This window comes from Toxorhynchites rutilus, chromosome 1, assembly GCF_029784135.1.
Source record: "Toxorhynchites rutilus septentrionalis strain SRP chromosome 1, ASM2978413v1, whole genome shotgun sequence".
Taxonomy (NCBI): domain Eukaryota; kingdom Metazoa; phylum Arthropoda; class Insecta; order Diptera; family Culicidae; genus Toxorhynchites; species Toxorhynchites rutilus.
The window spans coordinates 13,520,432-13,541,115 of NC_073744.1; the positions used below are offsets into that span (position 1 = coordinate 13,520,432).

Here is a 20,684-nt window from a genome sequence, read left to right on the forward strand (position 1 = left end):
ACTTTGAATGGAGAAAGACCCATTTCCTTCATATCGCGAACTCTATCTCGTACGGAAGAAAATTACGTTACTAATGAGAAAGAAATGCTTGCAATAGTATGGGCATTGAATTCCCTGAGATGCTTTATATATGGAGCTAAAATACAGATATACACAGATCACCTGCCGTTAACATTTGCTCTTTCACCAAAAAACGTAAATGCTAAATTGAAAAGATGGAAATCCTATCTTGAGGAACATGACTACGAAATATTTTACAAAAATGGAAAAGCAAATGTTGTTGCCGATGCACTATCCCGTGTGCAAATAAATTCACTAACTCCTACAATACATTCTTCAGACAATGATGATCAATGTTACATTCCATCCACCGAATCACCCATAAACGTTTTTCAAAATCAACTCATCTTCAAAATTAATGATCATTCAAGCTATAAACTCACCATCAACTTTGGAAAATTCAAAAGGCATATCTTCACAGAACCACGTTTTACTAAAGAATTCCTAACACAAAAACTTAAAGAGTTTCTGGTACCGAAAATAATGAATGGTATTATGACAAGCGAACCAATAATGGGTGTTATACAAGAAATTTATAAAGAAGTATTTGATCCAAAGTTTGTACGAGCCAGATATGCACAGAAAATTGTAGAAGACATTAACAAGAATGACCAAATTAAGAAAATTGCAGAGATCCATAATTACGCACACAGAAATGCTAAAGAAAATGTGGCTCAATTAATAAAAAAAATGTTATTTTCCAAAAATGAATAAACTAACTATGAATTATATCAAAAATTGTGAAACTTGTAAAACGGAAAAATATGATAGACATCCACAAAAAATATTACCAGTAGAAACACCAATACCACATTACCCAGGAGAAATAGTGCATATTGATATTTTTATATATAATCAATACTTTTTATATCTATCTTCAATAGATAAATTATCAAAATTTGTTAAAATAAAGCCAATAAAATCCAGATCAATAGCACATGTTAAAGATGCCCTTATTGAATTACTATTCGATTGGGACATTCCTTGTACAATTGTAATCGACAACGAAAGAACATTTACATCAGAAATAATAGAACAACACATTAAAAATTTAGGTATTCAAATTTATAAAACCCCAGTAAACCATTCAGAAACAAATGGTCAAAAAGAAAGAGCACATTCAACCATACATTCAACCATGAGATGCACCAGAAACTCAAGTCCGAATCTTCCAATGAATGATTTAATTCAATTAGCAGTGCATAAATACAACAATACAATTCATTCATTCACAAATGACACCCCAAAAAATGTATATCTTGGAGTTAACAGAGACAACCTGTCATTCGCAGATTTTGCAAAACAAAGACAAGAAAATTTGGATCGAATAATTAAAATATATCAAAATAAAAATAATAAAATTACAGTTCCAAAATATTTAAAATTCCCAGAAAATTGTTACGCATACGAAAAAACAAATACTGTATCTAAAAGAGACCCACAATTTAAAAAGGTAAAAATAAAAGAAGATCATGAAACTTTTGTAATTGATGAATTAGGACGAAAAATTCATAAATCGAATCTCAGAAAATGTGTAAAATAAAACTAACCACTCCACATCATCTTCTATCTTTTCAGGCTCGCGCTCTGCGTACCTGTAGCATACTCACTATTACAAGTACATGATTTAACCAATAATCCTCTGGCCATAATACCTTTAGGTATTGCAAAAATAAAGATAGGTCACGTAAGAGTTGCCCACCCAATAAATCTAAATGAAATAGAAACAACGATTGAAAATCTCGATCAAGAAATCCAAAACAAATAATCTAACAATGCATTATACGAATTGATACAAATAAAACATTATAAATTATTAGAAACATATTTGAAAATAAAACCTTTCAAAAGAAGACACAAACGATGGGACACCATAGGCACTGTTTGGAAGTGGATCGCCGGAAACCCTGATGCTGAAGATCTCCGCATAATTAACTCATCAATGAACTCCCTCATCGGTCAGAATAACGAACAGATATTAATCAACAAAAAAATTGAAGAACGATTACTCGAAGTCACAAAAATTGCAAACCAGGTGTTAACCCTAGAAACAGAAAGAATGAAAAATCACTCGGCAGAAATAAATCAACTAATTATACTCTCTAACTTGGATTCACTTCAAGACCAAGTGGAAACAATTGAAGAGGCAGTACTTATGGCAAAACATGGCATCCCAAGCAGTAAATTGCTATCCATTCAAGATTTTCACCTAATCGGTACATTTCTAGAAAGTCGAGACATATACATATCGTCATTTGAAGAGCTCCTGTCACAATCACAAGTACAAGTTGCAATTAATAATTCACACATCATGTACATTTTGAAAGTACCTCATGTAAGCCCAAATGAATTTCAATACAATTACATTGACTCCGTGATAAGGAATCAAAAACGTATAACAGTCAAACAAAATTACATAATACAAAATTCAACCCATATATACGAAGTCAAAGGACCATGTGAAGACAGAGGAGGAAGTAAATTCATTTGTGATAACAGCAACCTGGAACCTACAACAGAATGCATCAATTATCTCGTTAGAGGAAGACATTCAACATGTATCTTTGAAAAAGTTTACACGAAAGGACTCATCAAACGAATTAATTATGAAGTTATGAAGTTATAGATTTCTCAATGGATCATTTCTCTTACAATTTCACAACTGCAATCTCTACATTAATGGAGAAACATACACTAATTATGAATTCACCGGCAAATCTTATCAGCCAACTACATGATTACTTGTTCATGAAATAAGTACCATTGATGAACCACCAGTAGAATACCTTCAAAATTTGACACATGAACACCGAGATAAATTGTAAATTCTTCATTTACAAAATAATTCCTTGCAATGGAAAATAAATATTTTTGGATCATTCGGAATGACGTTGATAATTGTCGCAGCCATAGCCATAGCCATTTTCTGCTTACACTCTTGGAAATCTAATACAAACATTCAGCTGAGCATCAAAGATCCAGATTCAGACAAAGAGGAAATCAATTTAACAGAAACAAAAACATCAAACAACTTATCAGAGGAACGAAAACGAGAAATCGAAGAATTCATAAACACTCCAACTCCATATCGCACGACAAGCAAATTTTGAGGACAAAATCATTTAAGAGGGGAGGAGTTAGCGACAGCCCAAACGTAAACATAAACAAGGAGTTAGCAGCAGCCATAACCGATATCGCGAGAACGGAGCTCGCCAGCATAAACATAATAACTCATCAAAACAACGATATGAGCTAGCCGCCGGTCAGCATTATTTCAAGGACAGAAATCAGGCCACCCGAAAAGATAAACACAGCACGCGAGCTGACTTTAGAGCTTAAGATCAAATTGTATTTTAGTCTTTAAGCAAGCGTGAATAAAAGAGCACAAGCTCTAGTAAAATATTTTTTTTAGTTCTTAGTGATCCGAAAATATTAACTACTCTATCACTACGTGTTCTTTATTTTTATAAACTACTAACGAATTCTAGAAAAAATAGCACTCAAAGTACAGTTGAAAAACACACGGTTTGTTTACTTTTTCCTCATATATTCATAACATCCGCTAGATGGCGACAGCGTACCTCCTATGTCGCGAATTAGTTACCAACCCAACTGAAAAGGTTTTATTTTCCAGACCTGCCGATTCATTTGCCAGTGACAGCTTCTACCGGCAACTTCCATACATTGTAGAATCCATCTCCAGCCAAACGTAAACATTGCCGCCGAAAAGCGCCGCTCCGGAAGCGAGAATACTAAATTTATTTGTGAAATAGTGTAAATCAGATCCCAACCGGACGTAGAAAGCTGTATTCAGTTTAGATTAAATTTAGTTGAAGTACGTACAAGCTGGAAAGCGTACTATTCGCTTGAAAACCCGCAGTTTTGTTAGTAATTTCACACATCGACCTCCATCGCATTGAGGTTAGAGTCCACCCATCAAGATGGACTTCAGCGCCCTTCTACAGCAGGCTCAAAAGCTGACACATGAGACGCAGGTATCGGATGATTTGCCCAGAGTGGAAAGAACACTCCCACAGGTCCTGCAAGCCACCCAGGAGCTGCATTCTCGAGTATCACAAACTGGAGCGCAGGATATGCAAGCGTGAGTTGAAACCACTTCTTGAACGCCTAAACTGAAAATTATGTTGGTCATGCTTTTCAGACATATTCTGTTGGGACACAAAGGAATAGATTTGCCCAAAATTTCCCAGAAACTAGAAACACTAAGCTCGAGAAAAACCTTTGAACCACTAGATCCAATTTCCACGACTGACATTCAGAGCTTCCTGAGGAACGAGAAGGAGAACGCCATCCTATCGGTGATCGAGGAAGTGCACAAAAATTCTTACCAAGCGGCTCAGAATCAAAAATGGGAGCATACGATGAACGATTGGAAGCTGGAAAAGGTAAAGCTGATGAATGCATTGATTGGTCCGTCGCAGAACTGGATCGACATCCGCAAGGGTCCGGAACCGACAATCCTGAATGAGAGCACATTTGGGGGCCGCTCGTCGCTGAACAATCAGGAAATGGCCTACGCCAGAGAGGTTTACGAGTACAACAAGCTGATCAGCGAAGGCGCGATGAGACCTTCCCTGGTGCAACGATTTGCTCACGTTGCGGAGAGTTTCAACGATTCAAAGGTGAACGATATTTGGGAGATTATGAAGTATATGACGAATGTGACTCCTAGCCCAAGAACACAGGATCCGCTGAGGGTACGCTACACCCAGACGCAGTTTATCGATCAAGCCAAACGGTATCTGGAGAATCGTTACAAGTTGTTTATGCAAACCGTTATCTCGGAGCATTTGCGCGATGCCCAGCGGGGTGGAATTCCAAGCATTCTGAATCTGGTGGGATCGTTTGTGGGATTGAAATTTGCCAATCAGAACAACTCCAGCTTCATTGGACTACAGGATGGACATGTGGATGGGAAACCTCTCTGGCCTATGGTCTATTACTGTTTGCGATGCGGAGATATATCGTCCGCTTTGAAGTGTATGCAATTGGCCGGTCCGGGTCACGATGATTTCATAACGGTTCTGGAGGAGAAGTGTAGAAATCCAACCCAGAAGATAAATCCCAAGCTGGAGCTGCAGATTCGAATGCAGTACAAGCGACAGATCCGGAACGCTATCGATCCATACAAACGAGCCGTTTACTGCATCATCGGATGCTGTGACATTCAAGAGCAACACCCGGAAGTGGCCAAGAGCTCGGACGATTTTCTCTGGATTCAACTGTCTTTGATACGGCCCGAATCGAGCGATAACTCGGAACATTTGACGTACTCCGGATTGCAGGCTATGATTCTCGAACAGTACGGGGAGAAGCATTTCAACGCGAACGAACAACCCCATCTCTACTATCAGGTACTTGCGCTGACCGGTCAGTTCGAAGCGGGCGTCGAGTTTTTGGCTCGTTTCGAAAAGTACCGAGCCCACGCGGTTCATATTGCGTTGGCCTTGAGCGAACTGCACATGATTGGGGGACCCAGAAATCTGCAGGAACCGTTGCGTGAGTATATGTACTTCGGATTAATATGATTGTGCAGAACAGTGGGTTTAGACTAGGGATATATTCATGTGAAGAAACATGATGAGATTTATAGAAATCGCTTACACTAGAATTATAGAAATCGTTTACACTAGCGCGAACTTATATAATGAATATATTCATATTGTAGGTGAATTTATTCACCTAAAGTAGAACTGCTTCCAACTTTAGTGATTTCTCTAACGGGGCGCTCGCTAACGGGGCTATAGCCCAGTTATAAATCAGTTAAACGTCAAATATAGCATTAACAACAAAATTGTCGAGGGGTACTCCAATGCATCACGGATCTATAATCATCAATACACCGAGAGAAATAATTAGTATCTATATAACAAGTTTTAAAGTGACTAGTACCGATTGGACAGTCATTTTCCGTACCGTACTAACTTTTCGTACATTCTACGTGAGTAAATGGTAAATACAAGTGTCAAAATTTATAGCAGAATATCGGCTCAATATCGATCCAGCTTTCGGGATTTATCAGTAATCGGGTTGCTTTCGTATTGTTATTGTATGTTCAAATCTTGTAATAATGACAAAAAAGTTTTGTTTTGTTCATCTATCCCCATCAAATAAAATTTCAACAAATGAAGTCGATTATTTGAGAAGCAGAAACTCGGAACTTGATGCAAAGGAACTGTGTGGCGATGGTTCGAGACTTTTCGGACTTGGACACTTGTTTATGTTGGCACATGTTGCCGATGGGTTCACTTCCACGCTCGAAGCATTTTGCTGCTGGGTGATTGGCGAGTGGGTAATGCTTATCTGCGCTGGTATTTTGTTGCCGGTGCCGTCTAGAGTGTTTGATTAGCACAAGAATTGAATGAATTTTGCTGGCATAATATTTGTGCAATAGTTGAAGTGGTTGTGCTCCCGTGGCCGAGTGGTTAGCGTCCCACATAATCATGCCGGGGGTTTGGGTGTTTGGTGGTTATCGAGTTGGCATTAACCACTGGCGGGCGTCGAGCATCGAGAAGATTCCGAAAAAATGTTATCGTTGCTGAAAAATAATTTGCCAGTTCCCATTGGAATTTAAAATTACATTCAAGAGAAAGGGTTTCTTTTAATGTCTGCGATCAAATGCATTTCGTTTTGTGATTTTTCAATCAAGTGCAATTAACAGGAAAGTTTCTGTAGATTATTCTTCCCCATTAGTAGAATATTTTCGTATCCAATATTGGATGCATAAAACCTTGTGCCTCCAACTTAACACTCTCGTTTTCGAAGTCCCCCAAATATTCATTTATTCATTCATTCAGAATGGATTTAGATTCAACTTCAAACAAATGATCATTAAATCAACGATAGTCCTACTTCAATCTTGCGGTTATACCACAAATATAACCCACTTCCTGTTTTTTCGGCGTTATTTACCTACTAGAAGTGCGTTGTTCTGATTCTAATTTAAACTATTTTCTATGAATTTTCAGACCAAAACCCACCATTAAAATATAGAAATATAGAAATAATTTTTGTGTGATATTTTTTCACTACTTACAAGCAAAAGTGATTTTTATTTACATAGAGTACTAATTTGATTTGGGAAAAATAACTTTCATTTATAATTTTTAATTTTGAAAGTGTGTTCATTTCTTTTGCAAACCCATATTGTCATGCCTACTTCCCCATTTCGTAATACGAAGCTCAATGCCGTCAACGCGGATAGCTATAGATCTCCCTAATGTAAACGTGCCATAATAATCATTTCGAAATTAATTTCCAGTATCCGTCGACATTGAAGATCCCCAACCGATGCGGAGGTTGAACATCGCGCGACTCATTATGTTGTATGTGAAAAAGTTCGAAATCACCGATCCAGCTGAGGCCCTGCAGTATTTCTTCTTCCTGCGCAACCTGAAGGACACCGAGGGGCGCAATTTGTTTCTGGTTTGCGTGTCGGATTTGGCTATCGAATGTCGCGACTTTGATTTGCTATTTGGCAAAATGCAGCGCGATGGAATCCGGTCCCGGGGACTTATCGATCAGTTCGAAAACAGCAGCATTGACGCTAGAATGGCTTGCGAGATGATTGCGGAGGAGTTCGTGAAGAAGGGTATGTTCGAGGATGCCATCAAGCTGTTCGATCTGGCCGGCAATCACGAGCAAGCGCTGCGTTATTCTTCCATCTTGCTGTCCCAAGTTGTTCATCAGCCCAACAAACCGGGCTCGCTGCGGGAGCGTTTGCAGCGGTGTGCGCTGGAATTCACCGAACGGTATGCGGGGGCCGAGAAAAATTGTGACCCGCAAACTTGGTCGACGTTTAATTTGTTGAAGGAATTGGTTATCTTTTTCGATCACTATCACAACAAAAATTATCAGCCCGCATTGGAGGTGCTGGAGCGGATTAAGTTGGTGCCCTTGAAAATGCTGGACTTGGAGGCTTGCGTGCACAACTTCAAACGCCTTGGAGGAGAAGTATGTAAAGTTATTCCTGACTTACTGCTGGCTACCATGGATATTGCATACAACAAGTACAAAGCTCTAAAGGGGAAAGACGTTGTCAAATATGATGATTCTGGCAGAGAGAAGGTTCGTATTCGCATGATGGTGACTCTACGAAGAGTTATATAATGATCCGGCTCTGTCTTACAGCAATTGGGTTACCTCCGAGACCAAGCGAAGGCCCTCACCAACATGGCTGCGACCGTTCCATACCGAATGCCCGGTGATACCAACAATCGCTTGGTGCAGACGGAAATTCTCATGCACTAAAGTTACGTCTGATTTATTCTGAACCATTATGCTCTAAACTAGGAGTAAATAAATTGTCGAAAATAATCATAAGATGCGAGTGATTCACTTTTGCAGACTGGTAACGCTGAAATCCTTATTCAAGTCGTCATACACTCCCTCCTTGAATGCTTTGTAATCCAACACCATATCCTTGAAGGCAAGAAAGTCGGTCAACGTGGACAGCAACTCGAAAATTTCCCCATCTAGCTGGGACTTTTTGTTTTCCAACTCCAGGGCAAATAAATCCATATCGAAGTAGTTCATCTTCTCGTTCAAGCTCTCCACGATGAATGTCTCGATCAGATTGGTATACTTTTGGAAGACTTCCGTGTAAATAATTTTGTTTTCCTCGCCCTGCTCGAACAGATGATAGTAGCAGTCCATGAACTGATTGACCATTGTCTGCGCGGAAGAAACCGTCACAATCCACAGTCCTAGGCATAGAGAATTTTATTCGAAATACCTGAAACTCGTCCCCGATCACAATATCTTCGATGTGTCCGATCACAGTGTCGAAATATTCGGTGGAATGTTGTCGTTTAACGAGAGTTTCCTCAGAATCCATATCTAGAGCTCTGGTTCAACTGGGTTTTACGGTTTCCCAAAAAAAAAGAAGCAAACACCAAGGTCTCGCGTTACAAAATACTACTGCTAGTGGTTGTCATAATAATTTGTTTGTCACAGAGAAACCATGGGAAAACGTTCCCATGGCAACATGTAACAGGTGGGACGTAGGAATTGCATTACCGTTCCAAAATTTCAATAACAGTTATTTGGTAATGAAAATTGCATTATCGGTAAAAAACGGTAAATTACCGGTAAAAATACACTTATCCCCCTATTTACACGGTACTTGTTTTACACGATTTCGCTTTTGCACGGTTTATAAAATAACAAATTTTGAAAAACTTGAAGAATGTATATATGTAGTTCATATGAACACAAGAAAAAAGGATCATAGTTTTGACTACGAGTGCGATTTTATGTTCCAGAATTGGCAGGTTATCAATTTACTAGCATTTTTGGAGTCTTGATGTGTGATTTGTGTCAATTTTTCAAACTCTTAGAATCCCCGGAATATCTACAAAAATGAAAAGTAAAGGAAAGTTGAGGCTTTCGGCTGAAAATCTTTTTAATAAATTTTATGATAAATAAAGCAAAACAAATCTACGCAGCTGTTAATTGAATCTTTTATCACTAAATCTGAAGTCGAATCTGAGATCTTCCCGAATTCGTCGACTGTTGAACCTGAATCGCATCAGAAATGCTCAAGTGATAGGGATGACGTTATACTAATCAGAATAAAAAGACTGGGGATTTCTAAAATTGGTGATAGCGAATAAACTTATTACAATTTAGGTTCTTGAAGAATTCTTTGTTTTATTTGTAGCTAGAATTTATAATGAATTCCATAAGTAGATTTTTATAATTGTTTTACTTGAATAAATGATTAAATTGAGCATATATCGAGAGTTTATTTCGTTTTACACGGTTTTACATAGTAAAATCGGAGATTTCATTCTACACGGTTTTATCGGGAACCTACCTTCAAAGTAAACCGAGGGATAGGTGTACTTTAAAATAAATCATTTCACGGCTTTTGTTGATAAAAAAAAGTTTTTAAAAAACATTTTACAAATTTTTGATACTTAGTTTTTTGGTTAAAGTAATACCTGAGGACACAAAGAATGTTAATTGTGTCGTCTTCTAGAAAGGTGCCCCATACCATGTGAACAGAAAAAGTCACTTGAGACTCCCCCTCTCCCTCCGTAATTAAGCGTAGACATTGACTGTACCTCTCTCACTGTTGTCCACGTGGACATTCTTCCATGTTTCCTCATTAAAAAAAAAATCAAGGAAATAATAGGATAGCGCCAATATTCAATTTTAAGTTTGTTTCATTTTATTTTTTATTAATGAAAACAAAAAATGCTTTTTTGTTTTGTGAGTAAAGAGAATGAATAAATGCCATGTAAGGTCAATTCATGTATTGTGATAGATTATGTGCTTCGTTAAAAGTTAAAAGAATGGAAGGGTTATCAAACGAATATTTTATTTCACATTTCTCTCTGAAGTTTGCATCTCTCAAGTTTACGTACTTCTCGAACCGCGAATTTGCTCGATTTGATGGATTTCAGGCACTCAGTTTCGATTTTGACATGTACATCGAACGAATATTGTTTGATCAATAAGTGTTATCGCAGCAAATGGTTAACCATATTTTACCTAACCATCAAATGGTATGCGTAGAAATTCAGTGAGCAGAAGATATGAAGGCATATCGTTCAATGCAATCTTGAATAACTAAACCAAAGCGTTGTGTTCGTACCCGCTTTTGTAATCCGTGTTAGGAAAACACTATTCGGAGTGCAAAAAAACATACGGGTGCAGAATTACCCCGGCTTGCATGAATCAAACACTTAAGGGAGTATTCTAGTCTAGAAATTTGAAAAAAAAAATCCTTTATGTTTCTGTAGTTTAGGCATACAAGAATATACCCTAAAAAGGACTTATCGAAAATCGTATTATTTACCGAGTTAGAGCCATTTTAGTGATGTGGTATTTAACCTGGTATTGCCATAACAATGAACTTCAAACGCGTTTTTCTCGAAACTAGTTTTTTTTTCAAACTGGCGTACACGATATCTCAAGTTCTACCGAACCGATTCATGTCAAATTTATATGAGTACAATGTGCAGGCATCTCTCTATCGCATGAACTTCTAAAACTTAATATTTTTAAAATTTTACTATTTTAAATCTGGAAAAGTAAAAAAACGTTTTAAGCCGCATTTTGTTGCCCACCATTTTGTCAAAAAAGCTGTTTTTGACTTGTCCGAGGTTCATGCGATAGCGGCATCTATACTGATTCAGAACTTGTTCGATTGTTTTTTGTTTCAGATAACCAGAAGGGCTGGAATCGTGTATGCCATGACACAACTTTTTTGAACCCTCTCACTTCATCAGCTCTTAACTATTCTAGTTATGAATGATTTTTCTCCGTTCAATTTTTGTTTTATTGTTGAAAGATAGATGAACAAATAATGGTATAACAGATAGTAAAGATATTGTTTGTTTTATTTTCACGGAGCTCGAAAAAACGTCCGAATTTCGTATCTCTACACTATAATACCCCCTTAAACTTCTACTTTTTATACTATAGAGACTATAAACTTAACAGTTCATTCGCCTCTAATGTCTGCACGATTTTCCCAAGTTCCTGAGTTTAGAAGACTGTATTAAGGAAACATATTCTAGTCTGCACAAAGGCAAGCAAGTACAAAAGTACTCGCAGTTTGCATTTATTTGCAAAGCCGATTTCCCCAGACACCTTGGTTTTGAAGTCTGTGTTAAGTAAACACATTACAGTCGGAACAAAAATACCCCCGACCTGCATGAATTTGCAATGCCAATTTCCTCAGACACCATGGTTCTGAAGTCTGTGTTGCGCAAACACATTTCAACCGGAGCGAAAAAGCTCCCGACTTGCATGTATTTGCAATGCCAGTTCCCCCAGACACCTTGGTTCTGAAGTCTGTGTTAGGGAAACACATTTCTGTCGGAACGAAAATTTCATGTATTTGCGATGCTGATTTCTCCAACACTGCTTGGTTTTGAAGTCTGTGTTAGGGAACACATTTCAGTGAGAACGAAAGTCCCCATACTTTCATGTTTTTGCTATGCCGGTTTCCCTAAGGCTGCTTGGTTATGATGGCTGGGTTGGGGAAACCGTAAATCGAACCAATCAAAACGATGCAGTTAGGGCATTTAGATAACGGGTAACATTTTACATTGAATCAATTGTTTATCTAATGAAAAATAACATTGTAATAATTGCGATATATGCGTAGAAATATTCCCAATCAATTAATACAAACGTCTTTCCGATCCAGTAAGGAATGTTCGAGTTATAAGCATTCGAAATATTTCATTTTTTCCTGTATGTTCTGTGTTAAGGTTTTCATTTTACCCCTCATATACTCCGGTTAGACGTAGTCCCATGTCAAAAGAAGTAATTCAACAAATTGAATGATATGTTAAAAAGATCTGTGATCACTGATGATTCTAGTTATTCTAGTTATTCGATCCGTAGTGACCTTTCTGCGAAAGATCTATCAAAGGAAAGAAGGTTCATTTTCAATCTCTATTTTTTTGTTCAACTGCATCTCCGTCCAGCCACGGTATCAGAGCTGGCGGTTGTCGTCAACATAATACAAACAAAATACAACGCAATACAAAACTCCATATTTCAGCTAAGACTTTACAAGCGGGAAATAAGGTGAGAGTTTCAGAGAGTTTGTAAAAGAGCGTTTCCACGTCAAATTAACTGGCTGTCCCGACCCTCTGCGATTTTCAAAAAAATGCTACGTCATAGAACCTACTCAAAAATTACAAATTTAAATTCTTTTTTGGATCATATTAAAATAACATATCTTTGTTTCAATCCTGGATCAATTTTCTAGTCTTGATACCCTGTGACTAAGGGCGAACAGGTGTAAATTTTTAAATTTTTGAATTTAAAAAAAAATGGAATTTAAATATCTAGATTTTTAAGAAGATTTTAGTTTTTGAGAAAGCAGTACAATACTACTTGGAAATACTTATCTATACAAATTAGACTAGACTTAGAGCAGCCCCAGCCGAGGAAGTCATAAGTCTATAATCATATTCAAATAAAATGGCAAAGGATTGTCTTTTGAATGAAGAAAAAATCAAATTCATTCAAACTATTAACTCCATTTATCTGTATTTTTTTTCAATTCAAAGTCTCTAAAACATCCCCTTTATATACCAAGTGTATGCATATTAAAATCGGAGTTCACACACTAATAGTTACACATAACGGGTGTTCAATAAAAATGAGAATGATTTCAATACATTTCTGTAAAAAAAAGTAAAGAGCATAAATTTCTTTCTCATCGAGAGGATTGCTCTCTGGGATTCCTAGAAACGGATTGCTCGGGTGCTGTCAGTTCGTTCAAAAATGGCGTCGAAACTACAAGCACTCTGCGAGCGCGTTGTACGGTTCTTCGAAACGCGTGAAAGTCAAGGAAAAAAGTTTACTGTAGACCACTTTCGGGACAAAAATGTGCCGGTGAGCACTGTTTGTCGGAAGACCGGCAGTGGCAGTCCGGCGAAGATAGTGTCGAAAAAGAAGAAGGAATTTCTGAAAAAGCTGTTCGACAACAAGGACGGTACGAGTTTGCGTGACGCCGGCAGAAAATTTCGCTGCTCCCATACCTACATCCACAAAACCTTCAAGCAGGAGGGCATCATCTGTCGGAAGAAGACTAGGTCCCCACAGTACACGGACGCGTAGATAGCGACCGTGAAATGGATGACGAAGAATTATCGCGGGACGTCGCTCGTGCTGGACGGTAAGAGTTATTTTCCGCTGTCAAAGTCCCACATTCCCGGAAATGACCGGTACTATACCAGCGACAAGGCGTCCACACTCCCGGGGTGAAGTACAAATACAAGCACAAGTTTGAGAAGAAAGTTATGCTGTATATTGCAATCTACGACAAAGGGATTTCAAGGCCATGGTTTAACAAGCCGAGCGGACTTACCATCAACCAGAAGGTGTACCAGAAGGAGTGGAGAAGATTCTGATTCTGTTCTTAGAAGAGCATCATTCTGATTGGAAGTACGTCTTCTGGCCGGAAAAGGCGTCTTCCGATTACGCCAAGAAGACGTTGACGTACCTCCAGGAAAAACAGATACCGTACGTAACAAGACAAGACTCGAAGACTTTTCCGGCTCCCTCAGTGCCCTGGTGTACAAGAATAATTGGCGAGTCACGAACACCAAGCAGCTGATCACGAGGATCCGGAATATGGATGTCAGTGCCGTCCAGCGCTCTTGCGAGAGCATCTCCATCTAGTTGCGACGTACGGCTGAGAACGGCCCCTTTGTGAATGTTGGCACTGCCTTTTTTGAAGAACAACCGTTAACAACCGAATTGGTTGAAATATTTTATTTACTATATCACTGAAGAAATTCTAATTTTTTATTGAACACCCGTTTCTAGCATAAAAATTGATCTGCGAACCCCTTTTCGTTTTTTTGCTGTTAACTAGGAAAATTGGCTTCAGATTCACATTGAATGTTGGTAGAAGCTTATGAAGTTAATTTCATGTCCTGACATGTCTGCTTTCCTAGCTAAACGAAAAGTTTTGGGGATGTGACGCGAACAAAGCAGAAACTTTTGCCCGTTTGACATTATCACCAGCCAATGCAACGGGAGAGAAAGAGAGGAAATATCCCAGCATCGTGTGTGTATATAGCCGAATAGTGTACACATTATCCTTCATTTTGACTCCATATCCAACAAACAACTAGAGTAGATCCAAATCCTTGTATTCAACCAGGTGAATAAAAGTTGTAAAAAGCCAAAACCATTAGCTAGAGTTTATCAGCAGAACATCATCCTGATTCCACCGGAGAACCAGCAACCATCCAGAAGGAAGTGCCAAGGAAATGATACAGTCCACTTGTGATCGAGGTGGTTCTGTTAACGTGCTTGTGGAACCAGTCCGTCCTTCCAAAGGACATGAAAGTTTGCTAGTGTCCTTCCACAGGTGCCTAAGCGGAACGCACGCCCCCCACCATCATCTGGCACGGCCTTCACATTGGCGGTGTGTAGAGATTAGAGATGGGCAAAACAGTTCACTTCGATGAACGGCTCACTCATTAACCGTTCATCTAAGTGAATCAGTTCTTTTGAATTGTTCTTTCGCTCTTTCGTTCAGCGGTATTAAGAACATAGAATGTTAGCTGGAACCAAACATCAATAGATAGCTATTAAATGATATCGTTGGATTGGATAGTGTACGTATGGGATTTATATTTTTGAAATTCAGTGAGGAAAGATAAGCTGCTTCTTCTTTAAAAGTCGCAAACTGTATGTGAAAATATGTTTATCGGTCGACCAAAGTTTATGTAATAATTTGATGCGCACAAAATATATGCAATTTTTCATATTCTCTTTTTGGACAACACGCAGGTTCCATGTAAGATCATATTTCATAATGTTCATTCAGGGGAAAAAATCAGCAGCGTTTTCACTAACTAACAAATCACAAACAATGAATTGAAAGCAACGAAAAAACTTTGCCCTCACTATATTTTATGTTTACCTAATCCATGAATCGTCCAGCTTCCCCCAGATTTTTTCTGATAATCAGGAAATATATGAATGTTACGCGGAATTGAAAGAATACATGGACTTGAAAATATATAGTTTTTTTGTTTACTACGAAAATCTAATTGAATTTTTAACCCAAAATTGAGTATACATTAACAAATAAACCCTGCGTTACATGCATTTTGCTCATAAATTACAATATCGTTTTATTTTTCTCACAAGCGTTCTTGTTATATTTATCCATTCCGTCCAGCACCAATCAGTTCAGCGTTCGTTCGCAAACACTTCGTTCTCAAACAGTTCGTTCACAAACAGTTCACTCTCAATCAGTTCTTTCCCATACAGTTCACTCGCAAACAGTTCGTTCTGAACCAGTTCGTTCACTCTTCATCAGTTCGCTCTCAAACAGTTCACTCGCAAACCGTTCTTTCGGAACCAGTTCGTTCACAAACCGTTCACTCGCAATCAGTTCGTGGGGAGAATTACCTTTCTTTGAACGACCGTTCGTTCACTCTTTTCGGCGAACTAGTTCTTTCGTACCGTTCGTGAACGGTTTGCCCATCTCTAGTAGAGATACTGATCCATTATCTTAACCACCCAGTACAGGGGGTCCTGGTATAGGAGAAACACCCCTACACCACAATGTTCCCTCCTTCATGCTTACCTGCTTTGCGGTATACTGTGGCATGTAAGTGCAGCCTATTTGGCGATTGACCCTAGTTTTTTCGTCAGACATATATGTTGCCACAGCTTTTTCTTCTCCGGACTGATCCAATCGAAGTGGTCTCTCGCGAACTTCATCTGCGCCTTCAGATGCTTCGGTGTCAACATCGGGACCATCCATGGGCTTTTACCGCCTAGCCGCCGCTGAACTGCCCGGGAACTCACGGACAAGTTCAGTTCGTCTCGGATCTTTTTCGAGGCCTTGAAGGGATCTTTCTTGGAGCCTTGCTTTGTGCCAGAGTCGTCCTTCGTGGTCGTTTTCCTTGCGCGACCAGTCGTTTCGGATTATTTTGCGGGCGTGGAGGACATTAAACACGAAAGTTTTGGATCGTCCCAAATACTTTGCGATTTCGCATTGGCTGCTGCCTGCCTTGGACATTTTGCGGATGACCACCCGCTGTGTTTCCGTGCAATTATGCGCGCGATCCATTTTTCGTTGACTGCAACTTGAATTTGAGAGATAAAACCTTACATACCTCTTGCTTACATGATAAATACTTACCAGGATCCGAAAAACACAATATACCACCGAGAAACAATGATTTTTTTTTCAAAAATCGGTCGAAACAACACTCGAAACGAGGAACTGGTCCTTAATTTTATCGCGTCCTTTTTGTTGCTAAGTATGCTTAACAATTTGCAACTAACAAATATTATAAATGGATTGATGCACTGGATTGGATTATATTTTCTCAAAGTTTTGTCACATTCTTTTTTTTTTTACTTGAGCAGTGGTCCGATTGTTTTGTCCGACACTGTAAGTGTAAGTGGGTACGGGAAAAAAGTCCAAAAAGATTAAGTGAAGTGGAAGCTTATATGGAGGTGGTCTTCGTGATCAGGCCCAAAGGGGATCATTTGAGGTGGAAAATGATCCGATAATACCGGTAAAATCGGTTAACAATCCCTAGTGTGAAATATAGCGAACGGAATGAACGAAAACGGAATGTCATCTTATTGTAAACACAGCATAACATTTTTAAACGGAATTTTTTGCTCATTAATTCACTTTTTCTTTCCTTTGGCGGCTTTTGAATTAAATGAAAAAAAAAACAAGAAGATAGTTTTCTCCGAACTTAATATCATAATTATCTTTTCTTACCTTTCTTATTTTTCTTGGCAGCTTTCTCCTCCCCATCGGCGCCGACACTCTTCCGCTTCGTTGTTGCCGTTTCACTGTTAGTCTCCAGCGCCGAAACGCTAAACCCTGCGATGTACGGCTTGACCAGTTCGAACACCAGCCGCTGATGTTGGACGTTGGTCGAGTCCAAACTCAACCGCACCACGATCCGATCGAACGCGTGGAACTCCACCTCGCCACAGGTTTGGGTTTGGGTTTCCTCGCTGTACACAAAGGTGGGTCCGTCTTTGAGCGTCTCGTTGTTTTTCCCCGACACGTAGATGGTTCCCTCCAGTCCGTACTTGGGAATGATCACCTGCAGAGCGTTCTTCTTGACGAACAGCACGTAGCCCTCCTCATCTTCGGTTTTGTCGCGGAAGAACAGATGCGTGTGCAGTGCGACCGACGCTCGGCCCGCATACTGGGCCATCCGGTTCCGGTAGTTGAGATTGTTGCACAGCTGCGAACTGCTTTGTTTGTCCAGCAGAGCCGGATAGGTGCTGTCTGCGCCTATGCAAGCGGCCAGCAGGCGATGCACGATCACATCCGCGTACCGTCGGATCGGAGAGGTGAAATGCGTGTATATTGGAGAAGCCAAACCATAGTGGAAGTATTCCTGCTGTTGGATCGTTCCACTGATAAAGTACACAGCTTGCATCATACAGCGTGTAGTCAGAATTCTTAGCAGCGTATTGAAGTAAGGGTTATCCGTTTTGACCGCCAAGTCTAAGCTGGTGGCCAATTGCTTGCCACTGGTGGTGATGATTTCAAACCCTTGATAGGTAGCGGCTTTTTTCAGCGGCTCAAAATTTGCATCCGGAGGACAGGGATGACGTCGAAGCAGGGCGCATTCGGGAAACTCTTCCTCTATCTTTTTCGCCACCGATACGTTAGCGAGCAACATGAACTCCTCCACCATTGAATTTGTCTCCAACATTTTCTTCGCTACAACATCAATGGGATCATGTGTTTCGCTATCAATATTAAATCTTATTTCCGGAGACGCCAGAACCAATGCTCCGTTCTCAATCCTGCGCTGCTTCAGAAGTTTAGCCAATTTGTTCAGCAACCGGAGAGACTTTGCCGTTTGATTGGTCTGGGAAGGATCGTCAATGATGAGCTGAGCCTCTTGGTATGTCAGGGCAGCTTTCGATTGGATAATTGACTTATGGAATCGTGTTTTCAAGATGTTTGCATTGTCGTCCAGCTCCCACACGCAGGAGAAGGCAAGTCGTTCTTCACCTCCTCGCAAAGAGCACAGATTGGAACTGAGAACATCCGGGACCATGTCGATTCGCTTATCCACCAGATAAACCGTAGTCGCTCTGAGTGCAGCCTCTTTGTCAAGTGCCGTTCCCGGTTTTATGAAGTGCGTGACATCTGCAATGTGCACACCCACTTCTATGTTTCCATTCTCAAGCGTCCTTGCGTGAAGTGCATCGTCAATATCCGTGCACCCGGGGGGATCAACCGAACATATCGTAATGTCTCGCAAATCTACACGTTTCTTGTACTCAACAGCATCCACGCTCCAAGGAAGCTTCGGAAGTTGGCTTTGGATTTCCGCCGAAAAGCTCCCATGCGGCACATCGTGTTCCACCAGTATGACCTCATTTTCCGTGTCCTTCTCTCCTATTCCACCCAGTGCGCGGACAAAATGTCCAATCGGATACTTGGAGTGTCTAGGCCAATAGTCAATCGCTACGACAATCTTTTGCGTAGCAAGGTGTTCCGATTGTCGGGTTTCTATCCGAATTCTCGGCACATTTCTATCCGATGGAATGAACAGATGTCGCGTGGACTGCGTCAGTGGATTCGCGGCCAAAATTCCACAATACTGTCGCCACTTCCGCTTGATAATTCCAACAACGGCTGCGGTCGGTGTAGCATCCTCTCCAACTTCTTCGTCAAATTCCGGATCCGGTGTCTCCATCGCGTCATCTACATTCTGTTCATCGACCAGCACAACTTTGCTAGGACATTTCCACTCACTTTTCGGCAGCATTTTAATCGCAACCACGTCTCCATCAACCGCTCTGTTCAGATTCAATCTTCCCTGAATCAGAACCGGCTCTTCAATGCTTTCGACACGCACATTACCCTCGAGATAATTATCTCTGGATGCGAAGAAACTTCCCTGCAGCAACTCACCCCTCTTAATGCCCTCGTGAATCTGCGAAGCCGTCAAGTGCGCACTGAAGATAATCTTCGACTCGTCCTGCCATTGCTCGGTGTTAAAAACTTTATCCTTCAACTCGGGGAAACCGCTCAACGAACTCACATAATCCGCCACCGACGAAACGGATAGTTTCTGCTGCCGCGCCCGATTCCGATTTTCCGCGTCATCCGTCAGAATAACAATCCGCAGCTTCCCTCCGTCCTCCTTGATATGTTTCTCGTACCAAAAGGCGGCCCTCCGAATCATTCTATCGTTCCTATCGTTGGCCGATTCGCCCACATCCTTGCTAAGGTACGTATCCTTGTGGTGTTCATTCACAAATGTGAAGAATTTCTTCTCCGGATCAGCCAGAATCTTTTTCAGCCGCTTGAAAATCGCCGGACTACGGTGGCGCACCTCGTCCAGAACCGTGCTCAACACGATCACATTTCGGATCACATCGGACTCGAGAAAATCAATCTGGTACAGAACGATGTTCGTATCGAGCATCAGATAGTGAGGATAGGTGTACGCGGTGCTGATACTCTCCGGAGCCGCATCGAGGCGCGTCCCGTCGACCGATACGGTGCACAATCCACACGAGGCGATGCCGCAGGAAATGTCATCGCGGAGGTAATGTTCGCGGACCACTTTTATTATACCGCCTGTGGGAATAATTAAGATGATCAATACGTAAATAATCTGTTTCATTCAATCACATCATGTTACCTTTTCTAGTTTTCTTCATAAACACTCGATTCGTCAACATTGTGGCGGTTATTTGTCCGATAACGGTGCGCCGATTTCGATCACGGATAGCTGTTTATATTTACACCCGTCGCGTGGTCATGAACAGAATGACAGCCAAAAGTTCATTGTGCACACGTATTGCAAACATGGTAGAACATGAGTAAAAAGTTTATACTGCACCCAGAAAATGGGTTACTAAAATAAGTTAACAATTCTTCTTTCTTTCTCTGATCGGATTTGACAGTTGTCAGCTCCAGTATTTTGGCCCAGTGTCACAGACTATATGGTCAGCAACCATTAATCCCAGCGGTGTTTGCGTGACGGCTAAACGTTTATCACATCAAATACTATTGTTTACAAGTTTAACTTGGCTTGCTTAACAAAATCAACAACTTCTTGATACAATTCAAGTGTTTTCGATTTATACAGCTCAGTTAG

The 20,684-nt window shown here is 40.2% G+C and overlaps 3 protein-coding genes across 3 annotated transcripts; 1 reads left to right on the forward strand and 2 right to left on the reverse strand.

Annotated features, from left to right (window-relative positions):
* The first annotated feature begins 3,709 nt into the window (after positions 1-3,709).
* On the forward strand, positions 3,710-8,403 carry LOC129761719 (nuclear pore complex protein Nup93-1). The gene is made up of 4 exons (XM_055759457.1): positions 3,710-4,162; positions 4,223-5,580; positions 7,343-8,148; positions 8,212-8,403. Exons 1-4 carry the CDS (start codon positions 4,002-4,004, stop codon positions 8,329-8,331), a joined length of 2,445 nt encoding a protein of 814 aa, XP_055615432.1. The 5' UTR covers positions 3,710-4,001; the 3' UTR covers positions 8,332-8,403.
* Positions 7,113-9,094, reverse strand: LOC129761720 (ADP-ribosylation factor-like protein 2-binding protein). Its single transcript, XM_055759458.1, has 2 exons — positions 8,816-9,094; positions 7,113-8,754 (listed from the first exon to the last, which is right to left on the reverse strand). Exons 1-2 carry the CDS (start codon positions 8,915-8,917, stop codon positions 8,416-8,418), a joined length of 441 nt encoding a protein of 146 aa, XP_055615433.1. The 5' UTR covers positions 8,918-9,094; the 3' UTR covers positions 7,113-8,415.
* An 8,100-nt stretch (positions 9,095-17,194) lies between these two features.
* LOC129762931 (exosome complex exonuclease RRP44) lies at positions 17,195-20,365 on the reverse strand. Its single transcript, XM_055761562.1, has 3 exons — positions 20,226-20,365; positions 17,321-20,161; positions 17,195-17,246 (listed from the first exon to the last, which is right to left on the reverse strand). Exons 1-3 carry the CDS (start codon positions 20,263-20,265, stop codon positions 17,224-17,226), a joined length of 2,904 nt encoding a protein of 967 aa, XP_055617537.1. The 5' UTR covers positions 20,266-20,365; the 3' UTR covers positions 17,195-17,223.
* Between the last annotated feature and the right edge of the window lie 319 nt (positions 20,366-20,684).